Source organism: Coregonus lavaretus (genome assembly GCF_964263955.1).
Source record: "Coregonus lavaretus genome assembly, chromosome: 8".
NCBI classification, from domain to species: Eukaryota; Metazoa; Chordata; class Actinopteri; order Salmoniformes; family Salmonidae; genus Coregonus; species Coregonus lavaretus.
Window position 1 is genome coordinate 15,787,862 of NC_139995.1, and position 19,150 is coordinate 15,807,011.

The following is a 19,150-nucleotide window of genomic DNA, read 5'->3' on the forward strand; positions in this document are numbered from 1 at the left end:
AGAAGGATATTGTCGTGTTGAGCTTTACCTTGGGCTTCTCTTTTTTTCTCCTGAGGCGATGCTGGTGCTGAGTGACTCATTGAGATGGAATGGCTGGCTGGGTTTATAAACCTCTCTCTGTCCTCAACACTAGACTTTGGAGGCCACCTCTCTTTCCAAGTCCATCTAACGCACACATACACCATCTCTTTCACCCTGGAAAACACAGGAGCTGGATAACTATTCTGCTTCACCATGCGGTCCAGCTGCTCCCTGCTATTCTGCCTACTGCTCGTGTCCCATGGGTCCTCAGCAGTCATCACAGGGGTAAGTGGAAGCCAACAGGTTCTTGGAGCCAGCTAGTTATGAATGGATGATACTACAGAAACTTCATCTTTTGTTATGGTAAGCTTGATTTGGCTGAATATGAAATAATTATCATAATTTATCCAAAACGGAATGATAACAGGGGTGAAAATATGCACAAAATAGAATAGATTCTTAGTAAATGATCTCAGAGTGCCATGAGAAGCCTCTCATGAAGAAACAATGAAGTTACAGCCTGTATAACAGCATGTTTGATTTACGTATATCATTATCAATTCCAGCCTGGCTAGACCCAGAGATGAACATTTGCGTTATGTTGCAGCAAGTCTGAGTATCTTCTCAATCAATGTGACGTTAGTCAGCTGTGCGATTGCCTTAGCAACCCATATTGAAGAGCACAATTGCTGTCTTTAAGTTAAAAAAATTAATTAACTGTGTAACCACAATAGTTCCTTCTGGGTGAACCAGTGTCAGATAATACATTTATCCAACATACTGTATCTATACCTATCTATATGGAATAATTTGGACAATTCATGTTCCTTGAATATGGATTTAAATAGGAAAAAAGTTGTAATATATTAGTGGTCCTAGTTTTTATAACTAAAGCTAAGCTTTTGCAGAGGCAGTACGATGCAGGTACGCATTGTTGCATAGTACCCATGGTACTTCAGGTACCATGCAACATGTTTGCTATTGATTATTTTTATTTAAAAAATATATACACTGCTCAAAAAAATTAAGGGAACACTTAAACAACACAGTGTAACTCCAAGTCAATCACACTTCTGTGATATCAAACTGTCCACTTAGGAAGCAACACTGATTGACAATAAATGTCACATGCTGTTGTACAAATGGAATAGACAACAGGTGGAAATTATAGGCAATTAGCAAGACACCCCCAATAAAGAAGTGGTTATGCAGGTGGTGACCACAGACCACTTCTCAGTTCCTATGCTTCCTGGCTGATGTTTTGGTCACTTTTGAATGCTGGCGGTGCTTTCACTCTAGTGGTAGCATGAGACGGAGTCTACAACCCACACAAGTGGCTCAGGTAGTGCAGCTCATCCAGGATGGTACATCAATGCGAGCTGTGGCAAGAAGGTTTGCTGTGTCTGTCAGCGTAGTGTCCAGAGCATGGAGGCGCTACCAGGAGACAGGCCAGTACATCAGGAGACGTGGAGGAGGCCGTAGGAGGGCAACAACCCAGCAGCAGGACCGCTACCTCCGCCTTTGTGCAAGGAGGAGCAGGAGGAGCACTGCCAGAGCCCTGCAAAATGACCTCCAGCAGGCCACAAATGTGCATGTGTCTGCTCAAACGGTCAGAAACAGACTCCATGAGGGTGGTATGAGGGCCCGACGTCCACAGGTGGGGGTTGTGCTTACAGCCCAACACCGTGCAGGACGTTTGGCATTTGCCAGAGAACACCAAGATTGGCAAATTCGCCACTGGCGCCCTGTGCTCTTCACAGATGAAAGCAGGTTCACACTGAGCACATGTGACAGACGTGACAGAGTCTGGAGATGCCGTGGAGAACGTTCTGCTGCCTGCAACATGGCTGGAGTGTGTCAGCAGTTCCTGCAAGAGGAAGGCATTGATGCTATGGACTGGCCCGCCCGTTCCTCAGACCTGAATCCAATTGAGCACATCTGGGACATCATGTCTCGCTCCATCCACCAACGCCACGTTGCACCACAGACTGTCCAGGAGTTGGCGGATGCTTTAGTCCAGGTCTGGGAGGAGATCCCTCAGGAGACCATCCGCCACCTCATCAGGAGCATGCCCAGGCGTTGTAGGGAGGTCATACAGGCACGTGGAGGCCACACACACTACTGAGCCTCATTTTGACTTGTTTTAAGGACATTACATCAAAGTTGGATCAGCCTGTAGTGTGGTTTTCCACATAAATTTTGAGGGTGACTCCAAATCCAGACCTCCATGGGTTGATAAATTTGATTTCCATTTATCATTTTTGTGTGATTTTGTTGTCAGCACATTCAACTATGTAAAGAAAAAAGTATTTAATAAGATTATTTCATTCATTCAGATCTAGGATGTGTTGTTTAAGTGTTCCCTTTATTTTTTTGAGCAGTGTATATACTGTATCTATAGTTTTAGCAGAATTTACTAAAGGGGTTCGTAATACCTCTATGGTTATAAACTTGGGCATACGTTGTTTTATCAGCTTTAATGACAATTTGGTATCTATTTTGGGTATGAAATATAATAGATAAAAAAGTAAAAAGTGCCAGAACAGTGCAGGCATATAGGGATGTTAATATGAATTGAGATAAGTACAAGCAGCCATGAAACAGAGTCAGATTTTCCTCCGAGACTGTCACATTAAATCATCCCCTCCTTACCTCATCTCGATCCTTCATTTCATTCAAAGTGAGAGCAGTCACTCAAGTTGTTCAAATCCCTATGAGCAATTTCAGGTTCCTTTTTTATAAAAAGCTTTTATCATATAGCAGCCCAGTCATTCCCTACATAAATCAATATCTGTACAAATGGTTTGGCTTAGACTGAGAAGTATTTGGAAAATACAAAGTCACTTTTAATGCCTCTCAGTTCTCTCTAAAGCTTGGTTTTCTTCTTTCAATTCTATAATATTGTGTGTGATCTCTCCAGGCCTGTGTGAAGGACTTGCAGTGTGGAGGGGGGATGTGTTGTGCGGTCAGTCTGTGGATCAGGAGCCTGAGGATGTGTGCCCCTATGGGACAGGAGGGAGACGAGTGCCACCCCATGAGTCACAAGGTGGGCCAAGTTTTGTACATCTCTTCTCGGTATTACTCCACATCAATCTCTCAGTCTCTACTTAATGTTTATTGGAACAGCAGAAAGAGTCCTGATATCCTTACAAAATATGTCTTGTCTTTTGTCTCGAGGGTATAACATTTTGTCCACCTACTGTATGCATTTCTGTCTCTGTTTCCAGGTTCCCTTCTTTGGCACAAGACTACATCACACATGTCCATGTCTGCCAAATTTGGCATGCATCACCACATCAGAGGGCAAATCAAAATGTATTTCAACGTACAACTACCCAGACTTCTACCTCTGAGGACAATCACAGGAAATGCTCATAGTCATTTGCTAGGTCTGCCTTAGGTTTTTTAAATACTGTTTCCATTATATTTATATACATTTTCAGGTTGACTTATATTTGCAAAGAACAATTTGCTCTTCCTCCTTAAAGCGGCAATTCTTAATTGAAACATTAACAAAGTTTTCCTCCCCGCCACAGTTTCAGTAAAAAGCTGAGGGATGGAGCTGGAGAAATACAACCACTCTCAAATCCATAGACTACGCTATGGATGCAAGGACTGACCATCTATCATATCAAAATTGCAGTTTTAACCATGTTTTTAGGCTATACGGGGGTTGTTTAAATTTACTTTGTTTACAAACATTGGAGTAAAACAAGCATATATTTTGGGTTTTGATGGGGTACCACAGTTGAGCTAAGCTCATGAGGTATTTATACATTATACTCTTCAATAATCAATGGGTACATATAATTAATTTATAAGTCCAAAAATTGATGTAGCAACTAAGAATTGTCCCTTTAAGGTTCTGGAATTCACAATAAACAAAATATACCACTGGTAAATGCTGATGGCATCTAGTGCCATTCTAAATAAAACAAGAATAACGACTGGATCTGTACATAGATCCACAAAGTATACATTTTGACTTGTAGAGCTTTGCGACTTTACAAACATGAATGTTAATTATCTGCATAATTACGTTTAAACCTATATGGATTAAAATAATTTCGGTTTGTTCATGAAAGATATAGTGAGGGAAAAAAGTATTTGATCCCCTGTTGATTTTGTACGTTTGCCCACTGAAAAAGACATGATCAGTCTATACTTTTAATGGTAGGTTTATTTGAACAGTGAGAGACAGAATAACAACAAAAAAATCCATAAAAACGCATGTCAAAAATGTTATAAATTGATTTGCATTTTAATGAGGGAAATAAGTATTTGACCCCTCTGCAAAACATGACTTAGTACTTGGTGGCAAAACCCTTGTTGGCAATCACAGAGGTCAGACGTTTCTTGTAGTTGGCCACCAGGTTTGTACACATCTCAGGAGGGATTTTGTCCCACTCCTCTTTGCAGATCTTCTCCAAGTCATTAGGATTTCGAGGCTGACGTTTGGCAACTCGAACCTTCAGCTCCCTCCACAGATTTTCTATGGGATTAATGTCTGGAGACTGGCTAGGCCACTCCAGGACCTTAATGTGCTTCTTCTTGAGCCACTCCTTTGTTGCCTTGGCCGTGTGTTTTGGGTCATTGTCATGCTGGAATACCCATCCACAACCCATTTTCAATGCCCTGGCTGAGGGAAGGAGGTTCTCACCCAAGATTTGACGGTACATGGCCCCGTCCATCGTCCCTTTGATGCGGTGAAGTTGTCCTGTCCCCTTAGCAGAAAAACACCCCCAAAGCATAATGTTTCCACCTCCATGTTTGCAGCATTCCTCCTCCTCCAAACACGGCGAGTTGAGTTGATGCCAAAGAGCTCCTTTCACCCAGTTCTCCTCTGAATCATTCAGATGTTCATTGGCAAACTTCAGACGGGCCTGTATATGTGCTTTCTTGAGCAGGGGGACCTTGCGGGCGCTGCAGGATTTCAGTCCTTCACGGCGTAGTGTGTTACCAATTGTTTTCTTGGTGACTATGGTCCCAGCTGCCTTGAGATCAATGACACGATCCTCCCGTGTAGTTCTGGGCTGATTCCTCACCGTTCTCATGATCATTGCAACTCCACGAGGTGAGTCTTGCATGGAGCCCCAGGCCGAGGGAGATTGACAGTTATTTTGTGTTTCTTCCATTTGCGAATAATCGCACCAACTGTTGTCACCTTCTCACCAAGCTGCTTGGCGATGGTCTTGTAGCACATTCCAGCCTTGTGTAGGTCTACAATCTTGTCCCTGACATCCTTGGAGAGCTCTTTGGTCTTGGCTATGGTGGAGAGTTTGGAATCTGATTGATTGATTGCTTCTGTGGACAGGTGTCTTTTATACAGGTAACAAACTGAGATTAGGAGCACTCCCTTTAAGAGTGTGCTCCTAATCTCAGCTCGTTACCTGTATAAAAGACACCTGGGAGCCAGAAATCTTTCTGATTGAGAGGGGGTCAAATACTTATTTCCCTCATTAAAATGCAAATCAATTTATAACATTTTTGACATGCGTTTTTCTGGATGTTTTTGTTGTTATTCTGTCTCTCACTGTTCAAATAAACCTACCATTAAAATTATAGACTGATAATTTCTTTGTCAGTGGGCAAACTTACAAAATAAGCAGGGGATCAAATACTTTTTTCCCTCACTGTAGCAAACTAATTTAAAAATAGCTATTTTGTTTACTACTGTGAATGGTCACTCTAACAGTGTGTGACGTCCAAAGGCCATTTTATCGCTACTGTATTGTTGTATTGTACTGTATGTGAATGGACCTGATGTGCATTATGTTATTGTTGTTTTTATTGGTGGTGGTAGGATCTGCCATTCAATCACTGGACTTGTTTTTGAAATAAATGCCTATCAAATAAATAGGATAGTGGAAAAGTGTCTGATCATGTACACTACCGTTCAAAAGTTTGGGGTCACTTAGAAATGTCCTTGTTTTCGAAATAAAAGCACCTTTTTTGTCCATTAAAATAACATCAAATTGATCAGAAATACAGTGTAGACATTGTTAATGTTGTAAATTGCTATTGTAGCTGGAAACGGCAGATTTTTAACGGAATATCTACATAGGCGTACAGAGGCCCATTATCAGCAACCATCAGTCCTGTGTTCCAATGGCACGTTGTGTTTGCTAATCCAAGTTTATCATTTTAAAAGGCTAATTGATCATTAGAAAACCCTTTTGCAATTATGTTAGCACAGCTGGAAACTGTTGTGCTAATTAAAGAAGCAATAAAACTGGCCTTCTTGAGACTAGTTGAGTATCTGGAGCATCAGCAATTGTGGGTTCGATTACAGGCTCAAAATGGCCAGAAACAAAGAACTTTCTTCTGAAATGCATCAGTCTATTCTTGTTCTGAGAAATGAAGGCTATTCTATGCGAGAAATTGCCAAGAAACTGAAGATCTCGTACAACGCTGTGTACTACTCCCTTCACAGAACAGCGCAAACTGGCTCTAACCAGAATAGAAAGAGGAGTGGGAGCCCCGGTGCACATCTAAGCATGAGGACAATTACATTAGAGTGTCTAGTTTGAGAAACAGACGCCTCACTGGTCCTCAACTGGCAGCTTCATTAAATAGTACCCGCAAAACACCAGTCTCAACGTCAACAGTGAAGAGGCGACTCCGGGATGCTGACCTTCTAGGCTCCCCTCTAGGGAGACAGGGAGGAAATGCAATGAAGGAGTAATTTAATTGAAGGAGCATGTTCCTATCTGTTATCCGCAACTAGGGCACGCATATCACCCTATACCATGGCCCACAGTTTTTACTGGTCAGGTTGTGTGGTCAGGAAAAACTCCCAAACCACGTTTAAAATAACTGACCCATACTTCACTACTAGTTTGGGCATTCAAAGGTTAAAACAGAAAGTGCTATTCCCCACTGACATCAGCAAAGAAAGAGTTATCTCTGTAATAACAGGGAGCAGGTCTCAAGAAGTCTGACAGCTCTGAAAATCTGTCATTGTCAGGCTACATTTTACAGTGCATTTATTCAAAGCTCAAAGCTATAATTAGATTTGTCCAATGGTTAAGGGGACCAATGTTCGTTGACTCATATTAATCTCATTCTTTATTAATGGGAAACTGTGTTTTCAGCTCTAGTTACATTTCAGACTAGTTTCTCAGTATTGATATAGCATAGCTTCTTAATGGAGCAGTCTCCCAATGTCCCAAATATTGGAGCTCACCCACAGTCCAGTGAGCAAAATGACCTCTTTTAGATGTCCATGGATGTCGGCGTCAGCCGGTGCTCACTGGGAGTACACTGGCACAGACAGGGTATATTCTGCAACTTGATTATCTGTTTATTAGGGCCAAGTACCATCTAACGTAATCTCTAGAGGGAAAACTTCCAACTAAAACAGAGTGGCCTGTGTGATGATGGTAAACTGAGTGACCGCTATGCCATACATGAAACTGGGGTACAGTTGGTGTAACGCAAACACAAACTATTGCAAAGCCGATAATCAAGTTTAATGAGCAAAACAGTCCATCCCATTGCTATAGAACAGTGTATCATAATGATATTGGCATGTATAGGCCACAATGTGGTTACTGAGCCTTGCCATTTCAATATAGGTATATTCAGACAATGGCACCATAAACTTTCTGCAATAACACAGACTTCATCCTAACTTACTCTAGGGATGAAAAGTAAATAACAGCAGCAGATGTGGGGTCAACAATATGGCCGTGTACAGGCTCTGCAACCTTTTTCAAGAGCACAGCAAAGAGGCAGAGAGAGTACTACCGGGGCAGAACTGTTGCATAAAAAATGCTTGACATGAAATGGTATTTCATGAGAGAATTCAACGGTGAGTAAGTTTCAGTATCTCAGAAGCCACGTAGATTCTGCTGATAGCCTTGTATGTACATGCTGGGAGTGGCGCGGAGCAGATGTCAGTATGAGGCAGCCAGGCAGGCATGTTGTGATGGTAATGGTTATGAATGCAGTGAGGCCATGCCAGGGAGGGAGGGAGGTTGTACTGTAGGTATACTGTGATGGCTCTGCACAGAAACAAGAGCTAAGCAGCTCCCACTCTATCCCACTTCCCCCTGGGGAGGTGAGCCGGGCTACGAAGATTAAGGACTCCAATTAGCTGACAGATTTTCATTTACATGGCTGTAACAGAGACGAGCAGTGATCAAAATAATGACTCTATTATACACTGTTGGCTTTTTTACATACTGCGAGGTGCATGTTGGCTAGTTAAAGTCTTATGAGAAGAATAGAGTGTGTGATCAGAGGAAAACTGGACTCTTGCTGCACTTATTTTTCAGAACCACAAACTTCCTAAGGCCGGTTAAATAATCTGGTATACGAATAATGGTAGTATTTGACATTACAGCACGGAATAAAGTGGTGATACTAAGATAACAAGTTAGTTACTCACAATGAAAACATAAACTGCCCAGATACCCCATGATTTGAGTATAATCATATTCTTGTTTCAGGGTAATACACCACATCATTTGTGCTATAGTACAGAGGGGCAACAATACACAAACAATATGGTAAGCTGGAAGTCATTGGGTTTGAGGATGACGGTTGGAAAAAGGGATGTTTCCATATGGTCTTTGTATTGTAGCCGAACAGATACTGTCCAATAACCATTAGCTCATTGTGTATTACAGAATCAAAGCAATACTAATCATTCATTTGTTGTTTATTTACTCAGAAGTACAAACAATGCAAACATCTCTCTGCAGCACTGATGCTGTGCTTCTTTTAGAGTCCCATTGTCATTTTCCATAGAAAAAAAATGTATTTGTCTATTTTACAGGGAATGTACAAGGGATACATTTTTATAATCATATTATGTCAACATCCAGGAAGAACATGTATTTGCAAATGACTGTAAAAGTGAGTTAACACTTTCTCCACACAAATAATTCTAAGTAGATTTTCTGAAAGATACAACTCTTTTTTTTAATTTTCAGAATAAAGCAACAAAACAGCTTTACAGAATATACTTACAGAATTGACATAGGCCTAGGCTATACTCAAAGAAAACACTAATGAGATTCATAAAATATGCTAAATGATTAGTATTTGAAATCAAGATTGGCAACTTTATGCACTTTCTGTATGTGCAAATCACAAAATGTGGCCTTCAACTTATGTGGAAAAATTGGACAAGCAGAGCAACTGAGCAATCAGATGACACAGTAAGGCTCCATAGACATAGGCGTCTGTGTGCTGAGACAACACGGGAAACAAGCTCTGAGACGCATCCTCAGCTCCTTGTTGAATATGAAACAAATAATGGGATTCGCCCCCGCCTGAATGAACGTCATCCACACCGCCGCAGTCAGGTAGACCTGTGGAATTGTGCCTCCTTTGACAAAAACTCGAAGGTAGCAGGCAACAATGTACGGGGCCCAGAAGAGAAGAAACGCCAGGGTTATCATGTAATACATTTTCCCTATGCGTTTCTCCATTTTAAATTCATCCAAGACAAGCAGCCGTCTGTTTCCATTATGCGAGGCTTGCCTGATGCCCACCAATGTTGGTGGGGTGGGACCACGTCCAAATCCTGCAATCCAATTGGCAGCTGCCTGCCCAGTTGCACCTGGCCCGTGGAAGGTCCAGTTTTGGCTTATAGCTGGGACCAGCTGAGCAGGTTTCATCTTGCGGTGGTCATAAACGAAACACAGCATCTTTATGTAAACAACGTGTGTTGTTCCCACGATGACAGCCAGCATCAACATGAAGCCCAGGGTGTCGTTTGCTTTCACGTATCGGTGCTCAAAAATGCATTGTTCCTCCTCATGGATGAATTTGTAGGTGCCAACATCGAATACAGGGGGGAAAGCCATAGCGACAGAGAGGGTCCAGACCATGCAAATCACTGCCACACATGTCCATAATGTCATTCGTTTGGAATAAAACCTGTGGTGTGCGATCGCCATGTATCGGGTGACACTGACGCAGAAGAGCAGAAACGCTACATGGAAACAAAAAAGGACTGACATGAAAGCAATAATCTTACAATTTATAATGCTGTATGTCCAGGTGGAACCGTTATTGATTGATATCATCACAAAGGGAAAACACACGGCAGACCGTATTATATCTGCCAAGCACAGATCAAGTAGAAAATAATACGGAGCCTTTTGAAGGGAGCTGTCTTTCAGCACCAGCAGGGACAGCGCCACATTCCCAACAAGGCTGACGCAAATGATCAGACCGAGCGAGGCCAGTTTCACCGCAGAGGCGGTGATAGCATAATTCTGTAGTGAAGGATTGCTTTCCCCAACCTCGCTTGTATTTGCCATCTATGCAACCAGGCTATTGTCAAAGCCGCGTTGATTCTATATTCACACATCAAGTGGTCCTGCTTCCTCCCGTCGAAGTATCAATGATTGATCAAAATTGCCCGGCAAGAAATTAACATGATGCATGTTTAAGTCAAAATACCTCAGGGTGAACAACATATGTGTTTTAACCGATTCAGAATATAATTCATTATTCTCCTGGGTTTAAAGCATAGCCTGATTTCAAAAGCAATTGATATCCATCGAAAAATAAAGTCACCGTTTTACATTTATTTTCTTGATATCCTTCATCTCACAAGTGTCCGTTTCGAATATGAAATACACCCTTGTTCGTAGTTCCATTTTCTGCTGATAGCAGTCTTCGCACACACCATCTAAATGGATCCGTTTAATGGGCACACATTTCAAAAACATATCTCCATTTCCACTGATGGCGGAGGTTCTCGTTCGTCTTGAGGAAGAAATAAACATAAAACGGAGGACAGGCCGTCATCATCACTTCAGCACGCAATTAATACGGTAGAGTAGGCTATAGCCAAACCAGTGATCAACCCGCTCAATCGAAGGCATTGCTTATGAATAGATCCAGAATTTAAAAAACAGTTGTCTATAAACTGTACAAAGCGTTGGTTTGTATTTGTGGAAAAGATAGCCTACAATTTACGTTGCCAAACGAGGTTGAATCGAATATGATGAGGTGGAGAGCGACGAAACTGAACAGCCCCGGCTAATCTCGAGATAGATGAGATGTAATCCACGTCCTCAGATCAGAAACGGAAATGTTTGTCCTCCTGTGCGTGTACACTATTCTGCAATACATGGAATCATTCAATAATTGGATCCTGTCTCATGCATTCCTCAGGCATACTTTTTCATGTAGTTTATAGAAAGCCTTGTCAAATGCAATCGTTTCGGTCAGAGTGCTCCGTTCCTTTTACACTGAGTCAGCTTTAAAGGCACAGTCTTATACAACCAACCTAACCTAATATGCAATGTTCATCATCTCATTTGGAACATACTCTAAGTCATTGAGTGAATTCATAGTCATAGTCACACAGGACAGGTGCATTATGAAAACGCTACCATGGGTCACAGATATATAGATCTATTGACCCATGTGTTTGAGTTACTATTTCATCCAAGTTTATGACTCTTCTGATTGCATTTACTATTTAATAAATTACTACAGATTATCCATGATTCTCATCCCCTGAACAGACATAGCCCACTGGGCACACGCTGGTTGAATCAACGCTGTTTCCACGTCATTTCAATGAAATTACGTTGAACCAATGTCGAATATATGTTGAATTGACATCTGTTCCCAGTGGAGCCAACAGTAGGCTATTGTAGCCTACATAGAAAGTTGCTATTCCTGTTTCTACTGTTTTAGTCACATATATTTCCAAATGTAGTCCAATTTTGACTGGTCAATATGCAGGGTAGGCTTACATAACTTTGCCAACATGATTAGTTGGCACTACCGAGTAGGCTAGGCCTTGTAGCCTAAACATTTGAATAGTTATAAGACAGAAGCCCACATATTACTATCACCAATTATATGTGATATGTTAGAGACATATCCATCTGATTTAACAAACTGTATACACATAATATGGCACAATATGATAAGCGACAACGCTTTGGATAAAAGTGTCTGCTAAATGGCATATTATATATTATACATTATGTCAATGGAGTTGATAACAAATCCAACAGCTGTGATTCACCAGTGCCCTCTGCAGGCAAGGCATCTTAGTGCAGGAGTCACAGAAACGCAGTACTGTATCAGCCTACTTAGGGGAGTGAGGGAGGGAGAGAGAGAGCAAGAGAGAGGGGGGGGGGTGTCCATTGAAGATCCATCTCCTTCGCAGGCTACTTGTTTATGTTAGGCCCCGTAGCTCATAAAACCTAAAGTAGCAGGCATAAAAGAGTTCCCACATCCGGTTGAAGACATGTACCCTGAAAACCGGATGTTTCTGGTTTCTTCCGACCCAGCATAGGCTATGTAGCTCCCATCCTATTTTCTGATAAGTTAGGAGCTAGATAAGTCTAGAGGTAGGAGCTAGAGGTGGTTTCCGGACTGAAAAGTAAAAAGATAGACTGTGGATTAGGCTTAAATATGCCAAGTGATTGGGGACCAATGGAGAATAAGTCACAAAAGGTATGGGCTATGCCCAAGTTATAGTGTAGTCTAGCCTAATACACTATATATACAAAAGTATGTGGACACCCTTCAAATTAGTGGATTCGGCTATTTCAGCCACACCTGTTTCTGACAGGTGTATAAAATCGAGCACACAGCCATGCAATCTCCATAGAAAAACATTGGCAGTAGAATGGGCTTACTGAAGACCTCAGTGACCTTCAACGTGGCACCGTCAGAGGATGCCACATTTCCAACAAGTCAGTTCGTCAAATGACTGCCCTGCCGCGAGCTGCCCAGTGACACGAGCCTACCAGACGAACTAAATCACTTCTATGATCGCTTCGAGGCAAGCAACACTGAAGCATGCATGAGAGCATCAGCTGTTCCGGATGACTATGTGATCACGCTCTCCGTAGCGGATGTTAGTAAGACTTTTAAGCAGGTAAACATTCACAAGGCTGCAGGGCCAGATGGATTACCAGGACGTGTACTCCGAGTATGCGCTGACCAACTGGCAAGTGTCTTCACTGACATTTTCAACATGTCCCTGACTGTGTCTGTAATACCAACATGTTTCAAGCAGACCACCATAGTCCCTGCGCCCAAGAACACTAAGATAACCTGCCTAAATGACTACCGACCCGTAGCACTCACGTCTGTAGCCATGATGTCTTTGAAAGGCTGGTCATGGCACATTAACACCATTATCCCAGAATCCCTAGACATTTACATTTTAGTCATTTATCAGAAGCGACTTACAGTTAGTAAGTGCATACATTTTTCATACTAGACCCACTCCAATTTGCATACCACCCCAACAGATCCACAGATGATGCAATCTCTATTGCACTCCACACTGCCCTTTCCCACCTGGACAAGAGGAACACCTATGTGAGAATGCTATTCATTGACTACAGCTCAGCTTCAACACGATAGTGCCCTCAAAGCTCATCACTAAGCTAAGGACCCTGGGACTAAACATCTCCCTCTGCAACTGGATCCTGGACTTCCTGATGGGCCGCCCCCAGGTGATAAGGGTAGGTAACAACACATCTGCCACGCTGATGCTCAACACGGGGGCCCCTCAGGGGTGCGAGCTCAGTTCCCTCTTGTACTCCCTGTTCACCCATGACTGCATGGCCAGGCATGACTCCAACACCATCATTAAGTTTGCCAACGGCACAACAGTGGTAGGCCTGATCACCGACAACAATGAGACAGCCTATAGGGAGGAGGTCAGAGACCTGGCATTGTGGTGCCAGGATAAAAACCTCTCCCTCAACGTGATCAAGACAAAGGAGATGATTGTGGACTACAAGAAAAAAAAGAGGACTGAGCACGCGCCCATTCTCATCGACGGGGCTGTAGTGGAACAGGTTGATAGCTTCAAGTTCCTTGGTGTCCACATCACCAACAAACTATCATGGTCCAATCATACTAAGACAATCGTGAAGAGGGCACAACAAAGCCAATTCCCCCTCAGGAGACTGAAAAGATTTGGCATGGGTCCTCAGATCCTCAAAAAGTTATACAGCTGCACCATCGAGAGCATCCTGACTGGTTGCATCACCGCCTGGTATGGCAACTGCTCGGCCTCCGACCGCAAGGCACTACAGAGGGTAGTGTGTATGGCCCAGTACATCACTGGGGCCAAGATTCCTGCCATCCAGGACCTCTATACCAGGCAGTGTCAGAGGAAGGCCCTAAAAATTGTCAAAGACTCCAGCCACCCTAGTCATAGACTGTTCTCTCTGCTACCACACGACAAGTAGTACCAGAGCGCCAAGTCTAGGTTCTTAACAGCTTCTACCCCCAAGCCATAAGACTCCTGAACAGCTAATCATGGCTACCCGGACTAGTTGCATTGTCCCCCCCACCCCACCCCCTCTTTTACGCTGCTGCTACTCTCTGTTTATTATCTATGCATAGTCACTTTAACTCTACCCACATGTACATATTACCTCAATTACCTCAACTAACCTGTGCCCCTGCACATTGACTCTGTACCGGTACTCCCTGTATATGGTCTCCCTACTGTTATTTTATTTTACTGCTGCTCTTTAATTATTTTTTCATTTTATTTTTTACTTATCTATTTTTTACTTAACACTTATTTTTCTTAAAACTGCATTGTTGGTTAAACACACACACACACACACACACACAAAAATCCCCTCTCTTTAGGCTGAACATTTGAAGACAGAGAACCCGACTCATAGCCAATGCAACAGTGGAGGGGACCTCGCCCAACTCATCAGGACCAATCAGAAGATCAGAACTACTAGATTCAACCTACATCATTTATTGTATAAAATGTCTGCACACAATGTTTTCGGGGCTCTCTTAAGATAGCTCCCTAAGAGTTTGACGAACGAGTCCGTGCACGCGATTCCAGATATCTTTACCTCTGAATAAACTGCCTTTATTATACCATATCCACCCTGTCCAAAGTCTCTACTTGGTCTCAGTTCTCCAGTAAACTTGTGATTATCAACAGTACACAACGGTAACAAACAATTGGGGGAACTCACGGGGCAGATAGTAAGGTCGCAGTGACACAGAAAGCAGTTCAATGTCGGGGGTACAGAGTCGCTCTCTTACCAGGATCGATCTGTGACTGTCAGATCGCGGTCCGCTCTGACCAGGGTGAAGCCGGCCGGCTCCACTTCTCCGGGACTCTGTCATCCAGCCAAGTCTCCCAGCTGTATTGGATTCCGCTGCCAGCAGCGTTTTCATTATTTAGTCCGTTCGTAGCGGGTATGTACACGATCAACAAGATCAGTCCAAAACCCACCACTGGAAATCCATGGTTGGCAGAATGTTTGTAAACTAAGTGTACAAATTAAAAACATAAAATAACGCCACACTGCAGGTCGCAACAGAGACGCTGCTAGCCGCTATTTGCTTAGTTACGTTCATGGTTACGTCACGTATGACGAAAGCGCGTAAGTACAAGCCCACAGACCCCCATAGAGATTGTATTGAAAGCTTTGAAATTTGAAAAAAATAGATTTTACATGACAGGCTATGAGAGACTTCTGGGCGATTTTCAACCTGACTGAAATCGCCCAAAAAACGGGCGGGGCCATTTGAAGCACGACTTTAGCCTGATTTGACATTTAGTGGCAGTCAGATCAGATTACAACACTGATAACTACTGTTGCCGTGATATAATTGATTAGAAAAAAAATCCCTTCCTTTTCCCGTTTGGCAGTGCGTCGCCCATATCGCCCTATTGAACAGGCCGTCCCTGCAGCCGGTGTCTATTCCACAAGTTACCACTGGCTAAATCTATGAAGTTAAAATGCCTATTTACTTTGTTCCATCCGACTGCGCAATCCACTGTCTTATCAGCCCAGCCAGGCAATTTATAAACTTGCTATCCACAATAAAAAAGCATCTAGACATTATCTCACATTTCTTTTAGACTAACATTTAGTTTTCAACAGCGGAGATTTGCAGTTAGCTTGCAGTCTTTCCAGCTTCAGTTTGCAGTGATTGTGTTAGCTGTGTTGTTGGCTAGCTCCTCTGAATAACAGTGACCTGAATAGTGAGCACATTTTCTATGCCAGACGAAATCGTGCCTCATTAACAAATGCAAATGCAGCTACTTTGCTGTTATTCTGGTTGTGCTTTTTGACGTGACTGTAAATTAGCCTTAGTTGTTTCGCTAGCAAGCAAGGGATAAGGACGTTGCCAGCCAGTATGGCAATGGAACATTTAGAACTAACGACTGGGTCGGAACAAAAATACTGAATGACTGGGTCGTGTCTCTTGCAAACAAACCGATAGAACGAACAACCAGCCGAACACTGGCTTTTCGGGCATTATCACTTACATGTTGTAGTGTGAGAGAAGCCATAAGTCAACTAACACTGCGGTGTGTGTAAAAAATACTATACGATTATAACTTACTGTTTCATGCTGATGGAATTAATGGAGTGTGAGAGAAGCCATAAATCAACTAAAACTGTGTTATTGTCTGTCCCAGAAACTTAAAAAAGATTGCATGTACCATCGTGTTCATGCCTGTTAATTGGTTGCTTTGGAAAGGAGTTAGAACCGGAAGGTTACACAAGCAAATCGTGTGAGTGCGTTCCTTGATCTGCTTGCCTACAAAAGGCAGGATCGCATTAGTGGAAACCAAGACTGTTCTCAGGGCAGGCCTGGTTGTAGCTAGATATGTTTGAGTCGCGTCTTGGCCAATTTTTGCATTTTAGCTAACCCTAACCCTTTTCCTAACCTGCCACGTTAATTCTCCAAACCTGCCACGTTAATTCTCCTAACCTGCTGCGTAAATTCTCCAAACCTGCTACAAAAAGTCACTTCTGCGACTCAAAACCGTCAGACCTGCCCTGAGAACAGTTTTGATTTTCACCAATGCGATACAGCAGCCTACATCCCTGCGCTAGATGACTGTTTTGAAGCCGCTGCTCCTCCATCTTTGCACTCCATCAAGCTATAGAACTGCATTTATGTCAACATTTCTTTATTCTATTACAGACACCTTAATGCATACTTTAAATTATATTATGTGAGCTAAACATAAAAAAATGTCCTAAGTATATATTTTTGAAAGTTATAATATTACTGTCCCCACTACAACAACAAAAATACTTAAATAACTGTAATTTTGTCCTTGAAACGTTAAATTGAAATACTGTTGTAGAATTCAATTCATTGCTATGGACTGCTCCTTCTGGGGAGTGCCAAAATGGCCGACCGTTGGCTTCAAAGCCTCTCATTGTCCAATACATAGCATCAGCAATCCAGGGTTTATATACATCATTGAGTGGGGGTGAACACGAAAGAGGCAAACTGTTTTAGGAGCTACACCGAGTGGCTTCCCTAAAATAGTTAGATTTTGCACACAAAAACAGCGTGAACGTATAACTAAACTATTTTGGAACAACAATGCATTGCTCTTGCCCTATAAGATAGGCTAGCTAACCATCCAATAAGCTGTGATGCTAGCGAACACTACACATTTTCAAATCACCTCCCAGTTAGCCTATTATGCGAATTAGACGTTCATTTTGCACTCTACAAACTTACCCCATTTATGGGTCCACAATCCATAGGTATCAGCCTACTCAGTGACACATACAGAACAAAATTCTCAAGAGTTTAAGAAAATCCGTAAGTTAGGCCGTACAGTGCATTATGAATGTTCAACACACAATAGACTAACTGGGTAGGTGACTTTCCATAGTCAAAGTCCTGCAATAAGAGCTAAGACGCTAATACACTGCTCCAAAAAATAAAGGGAACACTAAAATAACACATCATAGATCTGAATGAATGAAATAATCTTATTAAATACTTTTTTCTTTACATAGTTGAATGTGATGACAACAAATTCACACAAAAATGATCAATTGAAATCAAATTTATCAACCCATGGAGGTCTGGATTTGGAGTCACCCTCAAAATTAAAGTGGAAAACCACACTACAGGCTGATCCAACTTTGATGTAATGTCCTTAAAACAAGTCAAAATGAGGCTCAGTAGTGTGTGTGGCCTCCACGTGCCTGTATGACCTCCCTACAACGCCTGGGCATGCTCCTGATAAGGTGGCGGATGGTCTCCTGAGGGATCTCCTCCCAGACCTGGACTAAAGCATCCGCCAACTCCTGGACAGTCTGTGGTGCAACGTGGCGTTGGTGGATGGAGCGAGACATGATGTCCCAGATGTGCTCAATTGGATTCAGGTCTGGGGAACGGGCGGGCCAGTCCATAGCATCAATGCCTTCCTCTTGCAGGAACTGCTGACACACTCCAGCCACATGAGGTCTAGCATTGTCTTGCATTAGGAGGAACCCAGGGCCAACCGCACCAGCATATGGTCTCACAAGGGGTCTGAGGATCTCATCTCGGTACCTAATGGCAGTCAGGCTACCTCTGGCGAGCACATGGAGGGCTGTGCGGCCCCCCAAAGAAATGCCACCCCACACCATGACTTTTCCACCGCCAAACCGGTCATGCTGGAGGATGTTGCAGGCAGTAGAATGTTCTCCACGGCGTCTCCAGACTCTGTCACGTCTGTCACGTGCTCAGTGTGAACCTGCTTTCATCTGTGAAGAGCACAGGGCGCCAGTGGCGAATTTGCCAATCTTGGTGTTCTCTGGCAAATGCCAAACGTCCTGCGCGGTGTTGGGCTGTAAGCACAACCCCCACCTGTGGACGTCGGGCCCTCATACCACCCTCAAAGAGTCTGTTTTTGACCGTTTGAGTAGACACATGCACATTTGTGGCCTGCTGGAGGTCATTTTGCAGGGCTCTGGCAGTGCTCCTCCTGCTCCTCCTTGCACAAAGGCGGAGGTAGCAGTCCTGCTGCTGGGTTGTTGCCCTCCTACGGCCTCCTCCACGTCTCCTGATGTACTGGCCTGTCTCCTGGTAGCGCCTCCATGCTCTGGACACTATGCTGACAGACACAGCAAACCTTCTTGCCACAGCTCGCATTGATGTGCCATCCTGGATGAGCTGCACTACCTGAGCCACTTGTGTGGGTTGTAGACTCCGTCTCATGCTACCACTAGAGTGAAAGCACCGCCAGCATTCAAAAGTGACCAAAACATCAGCCAGGAAGCATAGGAACTGAGAAGTGGTCTGTGGTCACCACCTGCAAAACCAGTCCTTTATTGGGGGTGTCTTGCTAATTGCCTATAATTTCCACCTGTTGTCTATTCCATTTGCACAACAG

The 19,150-nt window shown here is 43.1% G+C and overlaps 2 protein-coding genes across 2 annotated transcripts; one reads left to right on the plus strand and one right to left on the minus strand.

Moving 5' to 3' along the window:
* Positions 1-234: 234 nt before the first annotated feature.
* On the plus strand, positions 235-3,374 carry prok2 (prokineticin 2; the record flags this gene model as incomplete). Its single annotated transcript, XM_084166732.1, has 3 exons — positions 235-306; positions 2,942-3,067; positions 3,249-3,374. The coding sequence occupies 3 exons, from the start codon at positions 235-237 to the stop codon at positions 3,372-3,374; spliced, it is 324 nt and encodes a 107-aa protein (XP_084022858.1).
* A 5,802-nt stretch (positions 3,375-9,176) lies between these two features.
* gpr27 (G protein-coupled receptor 27) lies at positions 9,177-10,298 on the minus strand (the record flags this gene model as incomplete). Its single annotated transcript, XM_084167046.1, has 1 exon — positions 9,177-10,298. One exon carries the CDS (start codon positions 10,296-10,298, stop codon positions 9,177-9,179), a length of 1,122 nt encoding a protein of 373 aa, XP_084023172.1.
* Positions 10,299-19,150: the final 8,852 nt, after the last annotated feature.